Raw genomic sequence first — 22,179 nt, 5'->3', positions numbered from 1 at the left:
CTTTTTTAAAAATTCTGTTCATTTAATACAACTGTACCCTAGTCATAATTGTAGGAATTACAATAGATAATAGAATTCATTTCCCACCTTTCCTTATAATTCAGCAGGAGGGACAGATGCCAGAATGGAGATTTTAAACAATTTGTGTGCTTTATTTACCTAATCCAGAATTTTTCAACCTTGAGTAATAGTAAAATCTTTTTTTTTTTTTTTTTTTTTTTTGAGACAGAGTCTCGCTCTCACCCAGGCTGGAGTGCAGTGGCGCGATCTTGGCTTGTTGCAACCTCCGCCTCCTGGGTTTAGGCAATTCTCATGCCTCACCCTCCTGAGTAGCTGGAATTACAGGTGTGCACCACCACACCCAGCTATTTTTATTTATTTTTATTTTTTATTTTTAGTAGAGATGGGCTTTTGCCATGTTGGCCAGGCTGGTCTCTACTCCTGGCCTCAATTGATCTGCCTGCCTGGCCTCCCAAAGTGCTGGGATTACAGGCATGAACCACCATGCCCAGCCCTGAGTAGTATGTTTTTAAGGGAAAAACTATTGAGTCTTAAACTTGTTTAATGGTACCATGCAAATTTGCAAACATAAAGGTAGATGAAGTCCTTGTGTCTATAAGAGCTCCCAACTTTCCCAACTTTTTTTCTTTTTTTTTTGAGACGGGGTCTCACTCTGTCGCTCAGGCTGGAGTGCAGTGGTGCTATCTCAGCTCACTGCAAACTCTGCCTCCCGGGTTCACACCATTCTCCTGCCTCAGCCTCCCGAGTAGCTGGGACTACAGGCACCCGCCACAACGCCTGGCTGATTTTTTTATATTTTTAGTAGAGACGGGGTTTCACCATGTTAGCCAGGATGGTCTCTATCTCCTGACCTTGTGATCCGCCCGCCTTGGCCTCTCAAAGTGCTGGGATTACGGGTGTGAGCCACTGCACCTGGCCAAGAGCTCCCAACTTTAAAACAAATATATAAAGTACATTACACATCCTGTGGAATACTTACGAGGCAGTATATAAGTACAAATTTTGTTTTCTTTACACTCAACTCTATGCTACTTTGATATGATACTATCTTTATTGGTGGAGATTCTTTTGCTATTACATGCAGTCAGTTGTCCAACTATTACTCTCTGTTTGAACTATTGTGGAACCCTTGATGTTACTTAAACCCACCTCTCAGCCTGGGCAGCATAGTAAGACTCTTATCTCTCCAAGAAATAAAAAATTAACTGGGTGTGGTGGTGTGCGCCTGTATGTAGTCTCAGCTACTCAGGAGGCTGACATGGGAGGATCGCTTGAGCTTGGTAGGTGGAGACTGCAGTGAGCCGTGATTGTGCCACTGCACTCAACCTGGGCGACAGAGTGAGACCCTGTGTCAAAAAACAAATGAAAATCCACCTCTCATCTTTTTTCGTTAATCTTGCCAGCATCAGCTAGGGTAATATTATTTGGTACACATGTAACTGTACATACAAACTGATCTCAAGATTGAAATCATGTGACGGTATCTGGTTATAATTACATAGGTGGGGCCTGGTGCGGTGGCTCACGCCTGTAATCCCAGCACTTTGGGAGGCCGAGGTGGGTGGATCACGAGGTCAGGAGTTCGAGACCAGCCTGACCAACGTGGAGAAACCCTGTTTCTACTAAAAATATAAAAATTAGCCCGGCGTGGTGGCAGGCACCTGTAACCCCAGCTACTCAGGAGGCTGAGGCAGGAGAATCACTTGAACCCGGGAGGCAGAGGTTGCTGTGAGCCAAGATCACGCCACGGCACTCCAGCCTGGGTGACAGAGCGAGTCTCTGTCTCAAAAAAAAAAAAAAAAAAAAAAAAAATTACATAGGTGATCTAAAGCATGCTTATATCAATTAAACACACACAATTAAACAAAACATCAACAGGACTATTTTCTTAGAACACACGAATTTCTTCTCCCCTAAATATGTGTCTCTAAGCCCCACTTTGAGAAGTACTAATGTAATTAGAGCTGAAAGCCTTCGATTACTGATCTAGACAGAGAAACCTCAGTGATTTCCCCCAGTCACAGCTATTAATGGCATATCAAAGATTCATATCGATAATATTTTGTTTTTTTAAGCTGGGACTTTTGTCAGTGCTTCGGATTGAAACTTTACATTGTTTTTAATCATAAACATTTGCTAGAAAGTAGGTATCTTTTCCTATAAGTAGAGGTAGTGTCTTCTAACTTTTAATTAATTATAGTGCATAGAACTAAAACATTTTTCGTTTAAAGTTTTTTATTTTATGGAAATTTTCTAATTATTTCTGTGTGGGTGTGTGAAATAAAATTTTTTTGCTTTTTTAAGACCCCTGGGCATACTCCTTCCTTAAGATGGGATGAGACACCAGGTCGTGCAAAGGGAAGCGAGACTCCTGGAGCAACCCCAGGCTCAAAAATATGGGATCCTACACCTAGCCACACACCAGCGGGAGCTGCTACTCCTGGACGAGGTGATACACCAGGCCATGCGACACCAGGCCATGGAGGCGCAACTTCCAGTGCTCGTAAAAACAGATGGGATGAAACCCCCAAAACAGAGAGAGGTACTTCTAGTGGAGTATGGGTGTGTGGGTGAAATGTTGAGTGATATGTTTACAGACTGAAATGTGTTCTGTTTATTCCTGGGTGGACACGTATAAATAACCAGCTGCTTTTGGGGGACAGATTAAGAATAGAACAGTTCATATGCCTAATTTTTTCCACTTCTTGAAGTGGTTTAAGATTTAAGGAAGAACCTTAGGTAAAAGTAAAGTTAGTAGGCTGTAACCTTTGATTTTGTGTGTTTCTTTAGAGATAGGGTCTTGCTCACTGTAGCCTTGACATCCTAGGCTCAAGCGATCTTCCCACCTCAGGCTTCTGAGTAGCTGAGACTATAGGGGCATGCCACCATGCCTGGCTAATTTTTTTTTTTTTTTTTTGAGATGGAGTTTTGCTGTTGTTGTCCAGACTGGAATGCAATGGCGCGATCTCGGCTCACTGCAACCTCCACCTCCCGGATTCAGGCGATTCTCCTGCCTCAGCCTTCCTGAGTAGCTGGGATTACAGGCATGCGCCACCAAGCCCGGCTAATTTTGTATTTTTAGTAGAGACGGGGTTTCTCTATGCTGGTCAGGCGGGTCTCGAACTCCTGACCTCAGATGATCTGCCCCCCTCGGCCTTCTGAAATGCTGGGATTACAGGCGTGAGCCACCGCTTCCGGCCCCTGGCTAATTTTTAAATTTTTTGTAGAGACAATGTCTTGCTTCATTGCCCAGCCTGGTCTTGAACTCCTGGTTTCAAGTGATCTCCTGCCAAAGTGTTGGAATTACAGGCATGAACCACTGTGCCTGACTTACCCTTTGTTTTTTATTATGGAAAAATGTACATAACATCAAATTTACTTTTTTTGTTGTTGTTGTTGAGATGGAGTCTTGCTCTGTCACCCAAGCTAGAGTGCAGTGGTGCGCTCTCGGCTGACTGCAACCTCTGCCTCCCCGGTTCAAGTGATTCTTTTGCTTCAGCCTCCTGAGTAGCTGGGATTACAAGCGCCCACCACCACACCTGGCTACTTTTTGTATTTTTAGTGGAGACGGAGTTTCATCATGTTGATCAGGCTGGTCTCAAACAACTTTAAATGGGTCACCATTTTAGGAATATTCTATTTTAGAACTTGATAGTTTTGAGTATAACTGTTTGAGAATAAAGAATATTATTTTAACAGTGATTAAAATTGTGGTTTTACTCACTCTTTCTTTTTAAAGATACTCCTGGGCATGGAAGTGGATGGGCTGAGACTCCTCGAACAGATCGAGGTGGAGATTCTATTGGTGAAACACCGACTCCTGGAGCCAGTAAAAGAAAATCACGGTGGGATGAAACACCAGCTAGTCAGATGGGTGGAAGCACTCCAGTTCTGACCCCTGGAAAGACACCAATTGGCACACCAGCCATGAACATGGCTACCCCTACTCCAGGTAGAACTGTCTCATTGGACATAATTGTTTTTTTCTCCATAAATTATTTAATTTTTTCCTTTGTGGTATTCTGTGTACTATTAATGTCAACTTCTAGTAAGAATAAGGAGATATACAAATTTAAGTCTTGGTTTGCGTTTATAATATAAAAGCAAATAATAGGATTGATCTTAACTGTCTTTTATCTCAATGTATGTAATAATACAGTCTTGTACTATAGATTATATAAAAATTTGCTTTTCTTGGTAGGTCACATAATGAGTATGACTCCTGAACAGCTTCAGGCTTGGCGGTGGGAAAGAGAAATTGATGAGAGAAATCGCCCACTTTCTGATGAGGAATTAGATGCTATGTTCCCAGAAGGATATAAGGTAGTACATCAAATTTGAATGAGGTGGTATTTAGGATATACATTTATTTTAAATAGTGAAAAAAATTGATGAAGCTTGCATTGGCTTTGCCCAAATTTACTATTGTCATTCCATTCTCTTATCTATTTCCAGGTATATTTCAGTTCCAAATAGAGATGAAAAGAAATGAACAACATGAAACTTTTATTACTTTTTGAAAGACATCTCAAAGACTTGTGTACGGGTCTATCGGTTATACTTTGAGAACTGCTGGTGCTTCAGTTTTCTAGCAGTCCCAGGAATAAGCTCATTGAGATTGTGGTTATTTTACTTGGTGCTTCACCAAGATTTTATGTACTTAAGTTTATGGATTGTCAGTGGACACAAAGAATTTTTTTTTTTTTTTTTTTTTTTAAAGATGGAGTCTCACTCTGTTGCCCAGGCTGGAGTGCAGTGGCGTGATTTCGGCTCATTGCAACCTCCGCCTCCCAGGTTTAAGCGATTCTCTTGCCTGAGTTTCCCAGGTACCTGGGATTACAGGTGTCCACCACCATGCCCGGCTCATCTTTGTGTTTCTAGTAGAGACAGGGTTTCGCCATGCTGGCCAGGCTGATCTTGAACTCCTGACCTCAAGTGATCCGTCCCTCTCAGCCTCCCAAAGTGCTGGGATTACAGGCGTGAGTTACCGTGCCTGGCCTTCTTTTTACCATATCAACCTAAAATTTATTTTGAACTATAAAATTTTCTAGGTACCTGGTACTCAGGGAGTATTTGTTAGTCTGAAGATAGTCTGTGGTCGTATAGCTGACATAACCAGGGGGAACCAGATAACTTTGTAAGTCATCTGATGGCCTTTACAGAGCTTTTTCTGTTAATGACTATTGATTTTTAACAGTTCATGGGTATGTTTTTTGTTTTTTTGTTTTGTTTTAGAGACAGGGTCTCACTGTGTTGCCCGTACTGGAGAGCAGTGGCGCTGACATAGCTCACTGCAGCCTTGAACTCCTGGGCTCAAGTGATCCTCCTGCCTCAGCCTCCTGAGTAGCTGGGGCTACAGGCATGCACTACCATACCTGGCTAATTTTTTTATTTTTTGTAGATATGGAGTCTCACTGTGTTGCCAGGCTGGTCTCAAACTCCTAGGCTCAAAGTACCCACATTGGCCTCCCAGACTGCTGGGGTTTATAGGCATGAGCCACTGTGTCCAGCCTTGTTTTGTTTTTGATCCCCTGTTATTTGTGTTAGAGTATTTGTTTCAAGTTTGCATGAAGTTTTGCCTTAAAGCTTTTTGTAGCCTCCACATAATGCTGTGGGTATAGATAGAACTGTGGGTATAGGTAGACAGAACTTACTGTTGACTGCCTGCATGTCTTTCTCAGTTGTAGTCATTGATTTCCTTAGTGTCACTAGGAGGAAAAGTCTCCCTTAGTGAATCCTACTAATAAGCAACGTCCTTACTAGTGAGTATAAAAATATAGTAGACCTTTAAATCCTTAATGGCAAGTGATGCCTGTGGACTTGACATTGATTTCTCTAGGCCTCACATCTTTAGAGTATCCACTTTATCCAAAATGCTTAGTGGTCTGTGCTGGTGCAGACATTAACTAGCAACAAAAAATATCTGTGCAAAGTACAGATAGCATCAATATAAATTTAACATAATTTAATCTTTAATAGACACAACAATTTTAGGCTCACTGGAGAAGACGTGTATAGGTTTATTGACCTCTCCAAGAAGTTGTATTTTTTTTCTTTTACTATATATTAAATTATATAAAATAGAGATGGCGTCTTGCCATGTTGCCAAGGCTGGTCTCAAACTCCTGGGCTCAAGCGTTCCTCCCATCTCAGCCTCCCAAAGTGCTGTAATCCTGGCCTGTCCAGAAGTTGTTTGTTTTTTTTTTTGAAGTCTGTTACCAGCTTTAAAAAAAAAAAAAAAAAAATTTCTTTGTGATTTTCAGCCTGCATTTTTTGAAATTTTACTCGTTTTGCAAAAGGTTTGATCAGGTGGCGTGTATTTTATAGGGCTTTGGCAAACATTTTGGTTTTAGTTTTTATGCATTTAACTAATTTTTGTAGAGTTTTACACTTAAAAGATTTTATAGTGCAAGAATTTATGTGACATTTTAATACTAAAATATAATTTTTTATGTTATATGCCCCATATGAGCTTATTTCCATTTTATATAAATCTTATGAAACATTATTTGCTTGACTAGAGCATTTTTTGGAATTGCTGACTCAGATTTTATAATTTTCAAATTTTTAATAATTTGACATTTTGACCCACAACATGTTTGAATGTGATTAGTATTTTCTAAGCTCTTCTCTTGTATTTCCTCAGTTCCCTACACCACGGATATAATCAGTTAGTGGATGAGAAGTATATATTTTAAGTTTCTAATTAAGATAGAAAAGCAAGATAGATGTTGTCTCCAAGCAAATAAAAACCTTATTAGCTAATAAACTAAAATATTTTAAGTGCAAATATTGTTCATTATGCTGTTTTTTAAGTTAAGAAAATCCTAAACTGTCTTATAACTTTTATTAGGTACTTCCTCCTCCAGCTGGTTATGTTCCTATTCGAACTCCAGCTCGAAAGCTGACAGCTACTCCAACACCTTTGGGTGGTATGACTGGTTTCCACATGCAAACTGAAGATCGAACTATGAAAAGTGTTAATGACCAGCCATCTGGAAATCTTCCATTTTTAAAACCTGATGATATTCAATACTTTGATAAACTATTGGTAAGTGATACTAGCAGAAATAAACTATTAATTGTGTTCCAGAATTATAAATCATAACATTTCAACTTCCCTTAACATTTTTTTCTTTTTACTATAGGTTGATGTTGATGAATCAACACTTAGTCCAGAAGAGCAAAAAGAGAGAAAAATAATGAAGTTGCTTTTAAAAATTAAGAATGGAACACCACCAATGAGAAAGGTAAGTCCCAGTTTGTTAAATTGTCATGTTTGTTGCTTATTTATTTAATTAAAAAAAATTTGTAGTTTTTGTAGAGACAGGGTTTTGCCATGTTGCCCAGGCTGGTCTCAAGTGATCCTCCTGCTTTGGCCTACCTCCCAAAGTGCTGGGATTACAGGTGTGAGGCTCTGCACCTGGCCATGTTTATATTTTTAAAGATGTTTTTAATTTTTTCACCAGGAAATGTAGACCACAAAATAGTAGTGAACTATTGGTATAGCCCGCTGTGGAGTGTGGTCTTTCCTTTACTCTCCCAAATAGCCCAAATTGGTAAAGGTTATTTAGAAAGCCTCCCCCATAAAAAACTAACTTTTTTGGTAGTGTTATATTTTTGTGTTTAGGAATTTATAATTACTGTCTTCATCTTTATCAAGGACATAGCATGAGGGGAAAAAATTTATGTAGTGTGAAGGATTTAACTTTTTTGCTTGTTTTTATTATTAATATTATATATATTTTTTTGAGACAGGGTCTTGCTCTCTTGCCCAGGCTGGAGTGCAGTGGTGCAGTCTTGGCTCACTGCAACCTCCGCCTCTTGGGTTCAAGCAATTCTGCCTCAGCCTCCCAAGTAGCTGGGACTACAGGCGTGCACCACCACGCCCTGCTAATTTCTGTATTTTTAGTAGAAACGGTGTTTCACCATGTTGGCCAAGCTGGTCTTTGAACTCCTGGCCTCAAATGATTAACCTGCCTTGGTCTCCCAAAGTGCTGGGATTACAGGTGTGAACCACCATGCCCAGCCGTTTGTTTTTATTATTATTTAAATACTCCTGGGCTCAAGAGATCCTCCTGCCTCAGTCTCCGAAAGTGTTGGGATTACAGGTGTGAGCCACCGTGCCCAGCTGGAGTTAGCACAGAATTCTTTGGTTAAAAAAGCTAATAAAAATGCTGAAAAATGAGATTCTCCTTTTTGTTCTTAAGGCCTTTAAAATATGCTTAAAGCTGGAAGATAATTAGTGAAATTATGTGAGGGATTATGTTAACACTGTATGTGCCTTGGAAATGGAAGATACTTCAGGGAAATGAAGGCATTTAGTACATACCTCTGTGGTTCTTTTGTTCTATTAAATTACTCTTTTGAATTAACATAAAATTTCTATCACAGGAATTGAAATTCCAGAGTAATGTGGATGGAAATGAACTCATGCTGTCTATGTAAAATGTGTATGAAAGTAAACACTAAAATATTAAATTATGGAAAATCTTCTTTGAGTAATTTGCTCATTCAAAATGTTTGATTATAAAGAAACCACACCTATTACTCTGCTCTTTTTCCCAGGCTGCATTGCGTCAGATTACTGATAAAGCTCGTGAATTTGGAGCTGGTCCTTTGTTTAATCAGATTCTTCCTCTGCTGATGTCTCCTACACTTGAGGATCAAGAGCGTCATTTACTTGTGAAAGTTATTGATAGGATACTGTACAAACTTGATGACTTAGTTCGTCCATATGTGCATAAGGTTTGTTCTCCTTAATAGTGTTTCTGATAGTTTAAAGTTTTAACTTTTTCAGTTAATCAATGTTAAATTTACATATTCTCCTAGACTTTTCCTTTGCACAAGTAGACACCATACATGTACAAATACAGTTTTATACAGTTGTACAGATGTTAGTTTTTGTCATCTTTGCCGTAAGAGGTTCATATTATTTAATTTTTTCATTTGCTTTTATTAAAATTAGATTAGGATGAGAACATACGAGAACTAACGCCAGTTAGTATTAAGAACCAGTTTTTTCACCGATGGTAATTATGGTGCAGTATGTTCATAGGGTGTATAAGTTATTTCTTTAAAAAATATTGAATATTAGTGTGTCACTAATAGCTCTCTTAAATTTTCATCTCTGTCTGGAGTTTGAACTTGTATAATTAAAATTCTTAAACAGTTCATCCCTTGATTAACAAAAGTCCTGATAATTCTAAATTTCTTATGTATGTTTAATTCTGTACATGAGCATTTCATCAGTAATTGATGTGAAAGTGTAGCTTCTTCTCTTTTTTCTCTTTTTCAGATCCTCGTGGTCATTGAACCGCTATTGATTGATGAAGATTACTATGCTAGAGTGGAAGGCCGAGAGATCATTTCTAATTTGGCAAAGGTATTTACATTTAATTTCTAGAGAAGAAAATTTATATCTGTTTATGGAATTGATTATGGAAGGAAATGGTTGAAGATTAATATTACCAACTCATGACTGTCCTTTCTTTGTTTACTTTTTAGGCTGCTGGTCTGGCTACTATGATCTCTACCATGAGACCTGATATAGATAACATGGATGAGTATGTCCGTAACACAACAGCTAGAGCTTTTGCTGTTGTAGCCTCTGCCCTGGGCATTCCTTCTTTATTGCCCTTCTTAAAAGCTGTGTGCAAAAGCAAGAAGTCCTGGCAAGCGAGACACACTGGTATTAAGATTGTACAACAGATAGCTATTCTTATGGGCTGTGCCATCTTGCCACATCTTAGAAGTTTAGTTGAAATCATTGAACATGGTAAGTTGTAATGTAACTTTGTCTTTTTTTTTTCTTTAGGAGACAGGGTCTTACTATGTTGCCCAGACTGGACTCAAACCTTTGGGCTCAAGTGATCCTCCTGCTCAGCCTCCTTAGTAGTTGGGACTAGAGGTACACACACAGCCTGTCCATGTTTAATAGGACAGCTGTCCTAAAATTTGGGCTACTGATTTGGGGAGATAAATGGAAAGGCATAGCTATACAAACTATAGATTTTATGATGGGTTTGTAATATTATCTGCTGACAGGCTATGGTTCATATTTTGCTTTTACCTAATTTTGTTTAATGTGAACATATTCTGCAGTTTGGCTAAATAGTTGATATGTTGAGAGAATCTGGATGATATTGTGTAACTTAGGTAATGTTGGGGCATAGTTAAAACCTGTGTTTGGTTTTGTAGGTCTTGTGGATGAGCAGCAGAAAGTTCGGACCATCAGTGCTTTGGCCATTGCTGCCTTGGCTGAAGCAGCAACTCCTTATGGTATCGAATCTTTTGATTCTGTGTTAAAGCCTTTATGGAAGGGTATCCGCCAACACAGAGGAAAGGTAAATCCACCAATTACCTTTTGATTTATCTTCATTAAAGTTAAGGCGACATAAATCTAAATTACTAAAGTACATATATTTTTTATTTAAAAATAGGGTTTGGCTGCTTTCTTGAAGGCTATTGGGTATCTTATTCCTCTTATGGATGCAGAATATGCCAACTACTATACTAGAGAAGTGATGTTAATCCTTATTCGAGAATTCCAGTCTCCTGATGAGGAAATGAAGAAAATTGTGCTGAAGGTAATTATTCCAGATTTGTAAATGTAAACTGGATATGTTTCATGGTTCTAACAGAATTTTAAAGTGTTTTTAAAAAACAACAAAAACTGTATGTTACACAAATACTGTTTGATTTGTTTTTAAATTTTATTTTTTAAAGTCACGTAATCAGCAATGAGTATTCATTTCAGGTCAGTTGATTTATTATTACTATTTCTTAACCTTTTAGGTGGTAAAACAGTGTTGTGGGACAGATGGTGTAGAAGCAAACTACATTAAAACAGAGATTCTTCCTCCCTTTTTTAAACACTTCTGGCAGCACAGGATGGCTTTGGATAGAAGAAATTACCGACAGGTAAGCTTTTATTGTAAAAGAATATTCTCAAAAGTCCTTTCAACTCATTCTTTAGTCAACTTGAATGCATGTTGTATATTATTTTTTGCCTTGATTATCTCACAGTTTATATGTGCTTGATTATGAAAGGAGATGGATTTTAGTCAGCCAGTTAACTTCCATTTTGATTTTGGATTCGAGGATTAATACTTAACTGTGAATTGATGTTTTTGTCTGGTAAATTCAGTGCTTTATCTGGCTAGATGAAACATGGACACAGTTTTACGTTGAATCATGTTAACTTATACTCATTTTTCGATGTTTGGTCACTTTTCAACTTTAATAAGTAGCAATGAATCATTCTTACCATGTTTATTAGCTAAATAAGTAGTATATTTAGAGTATTTGGTTTTCATGATGTTGCTTTATTTCCTTGGAAAAGCAGTCTAAAAGGTTTTTTGTTTTTCTGTTCTTTTTAGTTAGTTGATACTACTGTGGAGTTGGCAAACAAAGTAGGTGCAGCAGAAATTATATCCAGGATTGTGGATGATCTGAAAGATGAAGCTGAACAGTACAGAAAAATGGTGATGGAGACAATTGAGAAAATTATGGGCAATTTGGGAGCAGCAGATATTGATCATAAACTTGAAGAACAACTGATTGATGGTATTCTTTATGCTTTCCAAGAACAGACTACAGAGGTAATGAAAACTATTATGGCACATTGCTACTGACTTTAATATTTGTAGAAAAGCGTATTAGTTGTCAAGCAAATTTTTCTAGAATGCAATTGAATTTGAAGTAATTTTTAAAATGCTCAAGGGGTTACCAAATGATATTATTCTACCTCAAGTTTTAAGATTTGATGTAAAAAAACAACAACAGATGTTTGGGTGGTTAGAAAAGGTTGACTATTAGTGTATTTCAACTGTGCAGTCATAAACCCAATGAATATGTCTTTTTTTTAAATTTATTTTTTAGGACTCAGTAATGTTGAACGGCTTTGGCACAGTAGTTAATGCTCTTGGCAAACGGGTCAAACCATACTTGCCTCAGATCTGTGGTACAGTTTTGTGGCGTTTAAATAACAAATCTGCAAAAGTTAGGCAACAGGCAGCTGACTTGATTTCTCGAACTGCTGTTGTCATGAAGACTTGTCAAGAGGTAAACTTTTGTATCAAATTCTTACTTCTTCCCCAAATAGTTTAATGTAAATAGTAACATTTTAACATTATTTGTTTTATTATAGGAAAAATTGATGGGACACTTGGGTGTGGTGTTGTATGAGTATTTGGGTGAAGAGTACCCTGAAGTATTGGGCAGCATTCTTGGAGCACTGAAGGCCATTGTAAATGTCATAGGTATGGAATTTGCTGGTTACATAAGACTTTTTCTTGTTTTAACTTTCTTTTTCTTTTTTTTTTTTTCGTAAGTAAAATCTTATTTAGGAGTTGGGAGGTTTTTGTTAGCTTTTTAAAAGCACTTCAAGATTGTAGTTAAGTCGGGGGGTGTCACAAAAGTCTTGTTTCCCAAAACCCATTTATATTTTACTTTAAAGAGAAAAAAAGGGTAAGTTTAGGACCTACATGAGAGGTGGGAGTAGTCACAGCTCAAAAAACTTTGAAGTCATGGAATACAGGACCCTAGTAGAAATAGTGTGTCAGGTGAAATATATTCTGCCATGTTCTGCTGTGGGGTGAAAAGGCAATCCTAAAGTTTTAATTTAGTTTTAGAACAATATATATATATTTAAACCTTGAATTAGCGATTATGACAGGTTTTTTGCTTGTGATCAGTTTCAAGGAATATAATCAGAGAAAAGTGAACTGATCAAATTATTGTCTTTATTTACATACCCAAGTTTTAAATACTGTCCATTCAGTTTTCTAACCCGTAATACAGCTATATTACAAATGGTCTTGGATATGGAGAGCAAAGTTTTTATTCCATTAGGGCAGTATGAAGAAAACAAATGGTTTCTTGTATTTAATCTTTTTTTTAAATTGATTATAACTGTTGCCAAATGTAACTCCTGCAGAGTTTAGAGGCTCTGATAACCTAGCAGAAGTCAAAATAGCTGACTGTGAGAGAGCCACTGTTTGTTTTTCCTCATTTTCTAAGAGGTATTTATGCGATACACATGTTTAAACTATTGTATTTGCATATAATCTCCAATGCAACCCTATCCTCTATACTTGAAGATAGCTACTTGCCAGAAATCATTTACATGGCCACTTGTAGGGCTCTGGTTTGCAGGGAGTTTTAAACCATATTGTTTGTCAGAGAGGCATGGGAAGAGCAATGGAGAGAGAATCAGAGCAAGTGATTCTAGTTAGAGCAAGAGCCCCTGCCAGCTGCCTCCTTTTTTCTCTCTTCGTAGGTGTAAATACCATCCAAGTATGCCCTGCATTGCAGGGAGACTGGAGATCTGTTTGTTTTGCAGTTAAAGGGTAAGGGGGCCCTTTCTGGAAATTTTTGCTTTATTTACATGTTTACCTCTGGCTTATATTGTTGTGTACGGCCGGAACATAAGCTGTCCCCATATTTAAATGTCAGTGCACAAATACATTTCAGAATCAAACAAAACTTTTTTGTTATTGAGTATCCATCATTCTTTAAATCACTTCACTGATTTCTTTCATTTCTATACATAATCAAAAATTGTTAATAAAAGTTAAAAACGATTCTGAGTCTGGTCAGAATCTGGGGCTTTCTCTTTCCCTAGGCAGCTGTAAGTTTATATTTATACATAGTCATATATGACATTGCTAAGTAAAAGGAAAGTGAACAAAAGTTGCAATTCAAATGTTGATAGTTTATTGACTTCTATTAAATAGGTATGCATAAGATGACTCCACCAATTAAAGATCTGCTGCCTAGACTCACCCCCATCTTAAAGAACAGACATGAAAAAGTACAAGAGAATTGTATTGATCTTGTTGGTCGTATTGCTGACAGGTAAGCAGATTACCCACACATTTTTATAAGCAGTATCAATTTTCAAATTTGGCCACTTTGTATTCAATTAGCAAAATTTCCTTAATGTCACTAATATAAGTGTAAAAGATTAGGCTATCCAGTATTAATATTTTCAGTCAAATTTCAATTTGGATGGTAATGGGGGTGGCAATGTAATTTTAGGACTAAACCTGTAAGACTAACTCTTCAGCCTTTCTGAAGAGTAGTAAGTTTTATTTAATGCTTAAAATGAGTTAATCATGTTTTTAGAACTGAATTTGCAAGTTTATCCTTAAAACTTTTCTTAATGTCACAATAATTAATATGTGTATTTTTTAAATTAGGGGAGCTGAATATGTATCTGCAAGAGAGTGGATGAGGATTTGCTTTGAGCTTTTAGAGCTCTTAAAAGCCCACAAAAAGGCTATTCGTAGAGCCACAGTCAACACATTTGGTTATATTGCAAAGGCCATTGGGTGAGTGTTATTTACTTCCATTAAAAAAAAAAATTACTTTATAATAAATGCATTGTGGTATTGGAAAATACTTCCATGTAGAAATCTCTTTTGAGGCATGGTCTGAATAATGCAGTTGAGAAAGCTCTTCATTTAACCACTGACCTTCTGATTATTGGAATGTATTGTTAAATTCATTTTTTTTTTTTTTGAGACGGAGTCTCGCTCTCACCCTGGCTGGAATGCAGTGATTCAATCTCGGCTCACTGCAACCACCGCCTCCCAGGTGCAGGCAATTCTCCTGCCTCAGCCTCCCCAGTAGCTGGGACTACAGGCATGCACCATCACGCCCAGGTAATTTTTGTATTTTTTAGTAGAGATGAGGTTTCACCATGTGGGCCAGGCTGTTCTTGAACTCCTGGCCTCAAGTGAGCCACCTATCTTGGCCTCCGAAAGTGCTGAGATTACAGGCGTGAGCCACTGCGCCCAGCCTGTAGTCTTAAATTCTTAATTAAAATAGATGGAAGGGTTTAAGACTTACTTTAATTACACTTTAGGTGTTTTCAGGGAGGGAAACAGTACCATTTTCAGAAAAATTTAAAATGTGTGCTGGTCTTCTAGGATATTGCTTAAACTATTAAGGCAAGTTTTTAGTCTCACAACATCATTTAAGTCTCATATTAATGCTTTATATGTTTTAAAAATCTTATTATGGATTGTTTGAGCCCAGGAGTTCAAGGTTACAGTGAGCTGTGATTGTGCCACTGCACTCCAACCTGGGCACCTGGGCGACAGGGCGAGACCCTGTCTCTAAAAAAAACAACAAAAATGCTATTCTAACATTACTCCACGGATTTAACTGAATTATAGCTGCTTTGTGAGATAATCTGTGGTGGTTTGCTTCCACTCCCTCACAACTAAAATAGGAAAAAACAGTCATTGTAGAAAACGAGACACCACATGTCCATGTGGCTTAAGAAAATGTTTTCAAGGAATATGACATGTGAATGTCTGATTAATTAGGTAGAATTAACCAGACAACACCCCCTCCCCTAACACATACTCATTCCTCTCCTATTTTGGTAGCATAATATTTATTTCAGTGGTGATGGAGTCAAGACATTTGCAAGAATAGCTGTTGTGCAAGCTTTTAGCCCCAATGTCCCTCTAAGTTTATGTCAAAGAAGAGGCAAATAGATGCAGCAAATTGTGTGGAGGAAAGATAAAAGGAAAAGAGATTTTATATGGTTTATAATGGGAGACTACAATTCGGATATTCCCCTCACCACTCCTACCTAGTTCTAATGCCCATTTTGACAACTCAGAGAATTACTCACTTTAAACATTTAGTTAAATTTCTTTATATTTCAGAAAGTTTAAGAACTGAAAATTACATTTGAAAATTGAGTTAACTTAAAATATTTAGAATTTGTACAGCTATGACCTCTGATCTTCTCAGAGTTAACTTTTTTAAACTGACCTTTTAATTTATATGAAATTTTGTATAGAAACAACAATGCCAGTGACTTGAAAGTATTGCATTTTATAAAATTACTGAGTTCCCTGTAATTATTAATACTTAAAAGTTTTCATCTTTATGCATTTTTTCTTCCATAAATTTTTGACTTATAATGTAAGAGCTTGTTGACCCATTTGTTTTTTTCAGCCCTCATGATGTATTGGCTACACTTCTAAACAACCTCAAAGTTCAAGAAAGGCAGAACAGAGTTTGTACCACTGTAGCAATAGCTATTGTTGCAGAAACATGTTCACCCTTTACAGTACTCCCTGCCTTAATGAATGAATACAGAGTTCCTGAACTGAATGTTCAAAATGGAGTGTTAAAATCGCTTTCCTTCTTGTTTGAATATATTGGTGAAATGGGAAAAGACTACATTTATGCCGTAACACCGTTACTTGAAGATGCTTTAATGGATAGGTAAGTGACTTGAACTAAATACAAGAAAATAATTATAACTCTTCCTTCATTTTAGAACATCGTGAAATAGTTATTAGATGACTTTTTACTGTAACATAGTTAAAGAAAAAATTGCTAGCCTGGAGTCTTAGGACGTTGTAAATATGACTTATTATTTTAAAATAATGTGCACGCTGTAGTGATTCCCCAGACTTTCTTTCAAGTTCTCCCATCCCCTTTAAATCTCTTTTCTTATCTATTGAACTAAATAAATTTTGAAAAGGGTTGATTGATAATCTTTTGTTTTCAAAATTGGCCAAATATAGTTAGAGGACATGATGAGCAGAAGCTAATGGGCAGAGACCTGATCTTTTTAGCTTTTTGTTGCAGGTAAAGGACAGGTTTCTCTTAAGCCTTTGAATTACTGAACAATAGCCTGCCAGAGCTACACTCTTCCTGTTGCAGGTCCCTGGTGTTTCAGATGGTGACCACCAGTACAGTACTGTTCGAGTTATTTGACAGATTGCTAATACCTTTTACCATCTAGACTGACGTACAGCCTTAAACACAGAAGTAACTGAAGAAAGTGCAAAGGAAAGTGCAAGCGTAGTAAGGGAAAGAACTGTTTCACTGGCTCTTTATTTTTCAGGAGAGATAAGTTACTCAAATCAGAGCCCATTCAAATACTTTTGTGTACAGATTAAAGTTATTCATTAATAACCTTCTGAAAGGGAGACTTAACTGGACTCGACAAGTTACCAGAACGTATATATGCAAGACATGGAGACAAAGTAAGAATTGTGCTCTGTAAAAGCCTGGCTGCCCAGGGCTAAAAAAAAATGAGGGGAAATCATCACCCTTGCTTCGTATTCCTTAGTGAGAAGTGCCTGAGCACCATAGTGCAGTCCATTAATGTATGTCACCTGCAGTTAAAAACTTTTTTCTGTGTACTAAGACGTTAAGGGAGTAATTCCATTGAAAATTACTAAATGAAAAGAATACTTCAGTTGGAAATTTTATTAATGAGGAATACTGCTTCATTCTTATGCTGAATGACATTATTAAAATAAATAGGAAAAACAAGAATATTAGTAAATACAAGTATTTTTCTCTTTTCTCTTTGATATGGTCTGTGTGACTATCTTTGGAGCAAAGTGTGGAAACTCATTTTTTTTTTTTAGACGGAGTTTTGCTGTGTCGCCCAGTCTGGAGTGCAGTGGCATGATCTCGGCATACTGCAACCTCTGCCTCCCAGGTTCAAGTGATTCTTCTGCCTCAGCCTCCCAAGTAGCTGGGACTACAGGCGTGTGCCACCATGGCCGGCTAATTTTTTGTATTTTTGGCAAAGATAGGGTTTCACCGTGTTAGCCAGGATGGTCTCCATCTCCTGACCTCGTGATCTACCCGCCTTGGCATCCCAAAGTGCTGGGATTACAGGCGTGAGCCACCGTGCCCGGCCTGGAAACTCATTTTCATACCCATTGCAAATCCCATTGTGTTAGCCAGCGAGCTCATACTTGGTTGAATAATTGTGGAATGAATAACTCATTGATTTTTCATGAACATAAATTCAGTTAACATAGGAGATGATAGTTATTTCTGTAGGTTTGAAAAAATTATTGATCTTTTGTTCCTCTCCCCAAATTGAGTTATTGAATGAAACTTAAACTTTACGTGAGAAGGGAATTTAACTTTAATTTAGTTACCTATTATATACCAGTATCTGAAGTACTAGTAAAGATTTAAGTTTATAATCAAGAGTTTAAAATGATTTGGGAGGCCAAGGTGGGAGGATCGCTTGACCCCAGGAGCTCAAGACCAGCTTGGGCAACATAGCGAGGCCTTCCCTATCTCTAACAATAAAAATAAAAAAGAAAAATAATTTTTCTTTTTTTTTTGAGACAGAGTTTCACTCTTGTTGCCTAGGCTGGAGTGCAGTGGCACAATCTCGACTCACTGCAACCTCTGCCCCCCAGGTTCAAGTGATTCTCATGCCTCAGCCTCCTGAGTAGCTGGGATTACAGGCGTGTGCCAAAATGCCCTACTAATTTTTGTATGTTTAGTAGAGACGGGGTTTCACCACGCTGGCCAGGCTGGTCTTGACCTCCTGACCTCAGGTGATCCATCTGCCTCGGCCTCCCAAAGCGCTAGGATTACAGGCGTGAGCCACCATGTCCGGCCTGAAAAATAATTTTAAAAAAGAGAAAAAAGTTTAAAATACTACTGTTTATTATTCATATGTTAGAATCACATGCCTCCTCTTTAGTAGCATAATAAAGCCAAGACTTCACAGAGCCCTCCTGCTCATATTCCTTTTAAAAGTTAATTAGAAGGCCAGGCACGGTGGCTCACGCCTGTAATCCCAGTACTTTGGGAGGCTGAGGCGGGCAGATCACAAGGTCAAGAGATCAAGACCATCCTGGCCAACATGGTGAAACCCTGTCTCTACTAGAAATACAAAAATTAGGCAGGCGTGGTGGCACACACCTGTAATTCCAGCTACTCAGGAGGCTGAGGCAGGAGAATTGCTTGAACCTGGGAGGCAGAGGTTGCAGTGAGCCAAGATCACACCACTGCACTCCAGTCTGGGTGACAGAGTAAGACTCCATCTCAAAAAAAAAAAAAAGTTAATTAGAAAATATGGCTTAATTGTTGAGCCATAATGAAGCTTGAGTCATTAAAGCAAAAGTCCTCAAGTGGAAGCTATTCTAAAGGATATATTAGATATATGAAATGTTAGATGACTTCACATCTATTCAGTGCACTGAATTAGTAATTTAGTTTCTAATGGGCCGGTGAATATTTCCTGTAAAACTAAGACCGTATCTTTAAGGATTTTTTCCCCTTTCTTATAAGACCGTATCTTAAAGGACTTTTTTCCCTTCCGTTGTAGAGACCTTGTACACAGACAGACGGCTAGTGCGGTGGTACAGCACATGTCACTTGGGGTTTATGGATTTGGTTGTGAAGATTCGCTGAATCACTTGTTGAACTATGTATGGCCCAATGTGTTTGAGACATCTCCTCATGTAATTCAGGCAGTTATGGGAGCCCTAGAGGGCCTAAGAGTTGCTATTGGACCATGTAGAATGTTGCAATATTGTTTACAGGTAAGTTAAAGATTTTTTTTTTAATCGGTGATTTTTTTTTTTTTTTTTAAATAATACTTTAAGTTCTGGGATACTTGTGCTGAACGTGCAGGTTTGTTACATAGGTATATATGTGCCATGGTGGTTTGCTGCGCCTATCAACCCGTCATCTAGGTTTTAAGCCCTGCATGCATTAGGTATTTGTCCTAATGCTCTCCCTCCCCTTTCCCCCCACTGCCTGTAAGTTAAAGATTTTTAAAAGATTACTTAGCAAGAAAAGTAGTGTATTGAATTAAGTTACTTTTCTTGATTATCGTTAGGGTATATTGTGCCATATGGTAGAACAATTGTGTGGTGAGGGGGAAGTGAGTTTTGTCTCTTCCATTGCAGCTTTGTGTAATTACTAGGTTCCCCCCCCCCAACTCCCCAAGGGAAATAATTTTGAATCATATCTTTATGATTTCTTAATTTTGTTAAGGTTATGTATGTTCTTAAAAATTGAAATAATGTAACCGTTCAATTATTTTAGGGTCTGTTTCACCCAGCCCGGAAAGTCAGAGATGTATATTGGAAAATTTACAACTCCATCTACATTGGTTCCCAGGACGCTCTCATAGCACATTACCCAAGAATCTACAACGATGACAAGAACACCTATATTCGTTATGAACTTGACTATATCTTATAATTTTATTGTTTATTTTGTGTTTAATGCACAGCTACTTCACACCTTAAACTTGCTTTGATTTGGTGATGTAAACTTTTAAACATTGCAGATCAGTGTAGAACTGGTCATAGAGGAAGAGCTAGAAATCCAGTAGCATGATTTTTAAATAACCTGTCTTTGTTTTTGATGTTAAACAGTAAATGCCAGTAGTGACCAAGAACACAGTGATTACATACACTATACTGGAGGGATTTCATTTTTAATTCATCTTTATGAAGATTTAGAACTCATTCCTTGTGTTTAAAGGGAATGTTTAATTGAGAAATAAACATTTGTGTACAAAATGCTAATTTGTGTGTGTTTTTTGAACATGACTTGTAAAATGCGGAACTTTGATAAAGTATTGGTTTATGTGGAATAAGTGGCTTAATTTCATTTTCTGTCACCTGGTTTATAGAAAGTAGTTAGCCGAATAAAAACTATATAAAGTGATGGCATCTTTGTCAAAATTCCATTGTTGTGTTAATAATGACAGCAAGAAGAGTAGCCTCAGGGGATGTTCCCCTCAAACTAGCACAACCATTCCATCATCGTAGAAAAGTAGCACTTTTGCTAAACTGTCTTGAATATTTTGTACTTACATAGCGCCTTTCATCTCTTGATTTCTCAAAATGCTTTATGAACACATTTAAAGGAAGTGGTTTAAGTCTTGTCCAACGCTTGACAGGTCTGCTGTGTTTAGCAAGTGAGGAATTTAACTTTACTTCAAAACTGCTTTCTGCCTATTAGGAGTGAGGATACCTAAGTAATGCTGATAGAACAGGACAATGTTGGGCTTTTCTCCATGTTATAAGCCACTACTCAGCAATGCATCAGTAAATACCTATTCAGCACCCACTGTATGCCAGCCACTGTGCTTATATGCAGGGGATGCAAAGGTGCATGAGACCTGCCCTCTACCTTTAAGAACAGTATAATGGAGAAGGGGCGACAAATCTTGTTACAGATTCCTTATGTACTGTGATAATATACAGTGGCAGCAGCTAAAATGTCTAGGTTTGCTTAGCTTTGTATTCAGTAATAATAAGTTGATCTAAGAGTTCAGCATAAACTGAATGAAATGCCATTTAATGGTAGAGGAACCAAGCATTAAGGCAGTACTACACTTAATTTTTTAAGCAAATATGTAAAGTATATTTTCAAACTTTTCTAATGTTATGGCCCCAAATTTCTTAGTTTTGGCCTTTTTACTACCTATACTATTTTTACTGTTTTGTTTTGTCTCCATGTGGTAGTACTTCTGTGAACTCTAAAGGGAAAAAAAATTCTGCAAGCAGCATTAGTATATAACTACTACTGTAAGTAAAACTGCCTGTTGACACTTTAGGAGTTCCTGCTTCAGAAGCTTAGTTAAGAAACAGCTTGTGGCCGGGCGTGGTGGCTCATGCCTGTAATCCCAGCACTTTGGGAGGCTGAGGCGGGCGGATCACGAGGTCAGGAAATCGAGACCATCCTGGCTAACGCGGTGAAACCCCGTCTCTACTAAAAATACAAAAAATTAGCCAGGCATGGTGGCGGGCGCCTGTAGTCCCAGCTACTAGGGAGGCTGAGGCAGGAGAATGGCTTGAACCCGGGAGGCGGAGCTTGCAGTGAGCCGAGATAGCGCTGCTACACTCCAGCCTGGGCGACAGAGACTCCGTCTCAAAAAAAAAAAAAAATTGACTTTCAACAAATTGACACTGAGCATTAAGGGTTTCCAAGTTGGATTTGTAACTCCTCATCATTCCTTGTATGACAACTTTCTGAAAATATGTCACTATGTAGTAAAATTAAACACTCCAAACTCATCTTTCTGTTGTTAGAAGTTTTCAGCGGTACTTCCATGCAGCTTTAAATCTCACTGCTCTCTATGGTTGATGTCAAATGACCTACCGTAATAACTGAGAATTGAATACAAATAGATTACAAAGCCAAAATTTGATGTTAAATGACTCAGGAAATTTTAGTTGTATTTTCAGTTCAAGTACTTAGTAGCCTACGTTTGCTTGGCCTCTGGTTCTTTATGGAAAATAGGCTTTGTAGTGGCAGTGTGGAGCAAAGGAGACTGTTACACCTTAATTAACTTTTTTTACTGATGCAAATAATTTGAGGATAGAGAGGAGGGAAGTA

The 22,179-nt window shown here is 37.8% G+C and overlaps 1 protein-coding gene and 1 non-coding gene across 4 annotated transcripts in view; one reads left to right on the top strand and one right to left on the bottom strand.

The window, feature by feature from the left end:
• SF3B1 (splicing factor 3b subunit 1) overlaps positions 1-20,360 on the top strand; it is a 43,193-nt gene extending 22,833 nt beyond the window's left edge. For 2 of the 3 annotated variants that reach the window (XM_031008515.3, XM_055379332.2), the window contains 19 exons: positions 2,326-2,563; positions 3,761-3,973; positions 4,223-4,344; positions 6,875-7,072; positions 7,170-7,271; positions 8,590-8,769; positions 9,320-9,406; positions 9,529-9,799; positions 10,222-10,367; positions 10,464-10,610; positions 10,819-10,944; positions 11,403-11,624; positions 11,905-12,087; positions 12,173-12,284; positions 13,761-13,881; positions 14,226-14,357; positions 16,003-16,275; positions 19,148-19,364; positions 19,873-20,360. In XM_031008515.3, coding sequence (XP_030864375.1) covers positions 2,326-2,563; positions 3,761-3,973; positions 4,223-4,344; positions 6,875-7,072; positions 7,170-7,271; positions 8,590-8,769; positions 9,320-9,406; positions 9,529-9,799; positions 10,222-10,367; positions 10,464-10,610; positions 10,819-10,944; positions 11,403-11,624; positions 11,905-12,087; positions 12,173-12,284; positions 13,761-13,881; positions 14,226-14,357; positions 16,003-16,275; positions 19,148-19,364; positions 19,873-20,031 — 3,249 coding nt within the window. In that variant the 3' untranslated portion in view covers positions 20,032-20,360. Of the gene's footprint in view, positions 1-2,325; positions 2,564-3,760; positions 3,974-4,222; positions 4,345-6,874; positions 7,073-7,169; positions 7,272-8,589; positions 8,770-9,319; positions 9,407-9,528; positions 9,800-10,221; positions 10,368-10,463; positions 10,611-10,818; positions 10,945-11,402; positions 11,625-11,904; positions 12,088-12,172; positions 12,285-13,303; positions 13,374-13,760; positions 13,882-14,225; positions 14,358-16,002; positions 16,276-19,147; positions 19,365-19,872 lie in introns of those variants that run through there. The other variant, XM_063695067.1, reaches the window with a different exon arrangement.
• LOC115933860 (small nucleolar RNA SNORA4) lies at positions 7,493-7,631 on the bottom strand. The gene has a single exon (XR_004069706.1). It is a non-coding gene; the product is annotated as a small nucleolar RNA SNORA4 (small nucleolar RNA).
• Positions 20,361-22,179: the final 1,819 nt, after the last annotated feature.

The sequence above is a fragment of the Gorilla gorilla genome, chromosome 11 (assembly GCF_029281585.2).
Source record: "Gorilla gorilla gorilla isolate KB3781 chromosome 11, NHGRI_mGorGor1-v2.1_pri, whole genome shotgun sequence".
Classification (NCBI taxonomy): Eukaryota; Metazoa; Chordata; class Mammalia; order Primates; family Hominidae; genus Gorilla; species Gorilla gorilla.
This window is presented reverse-complemented; position numbering and strand designations above follow the sequence as displayed.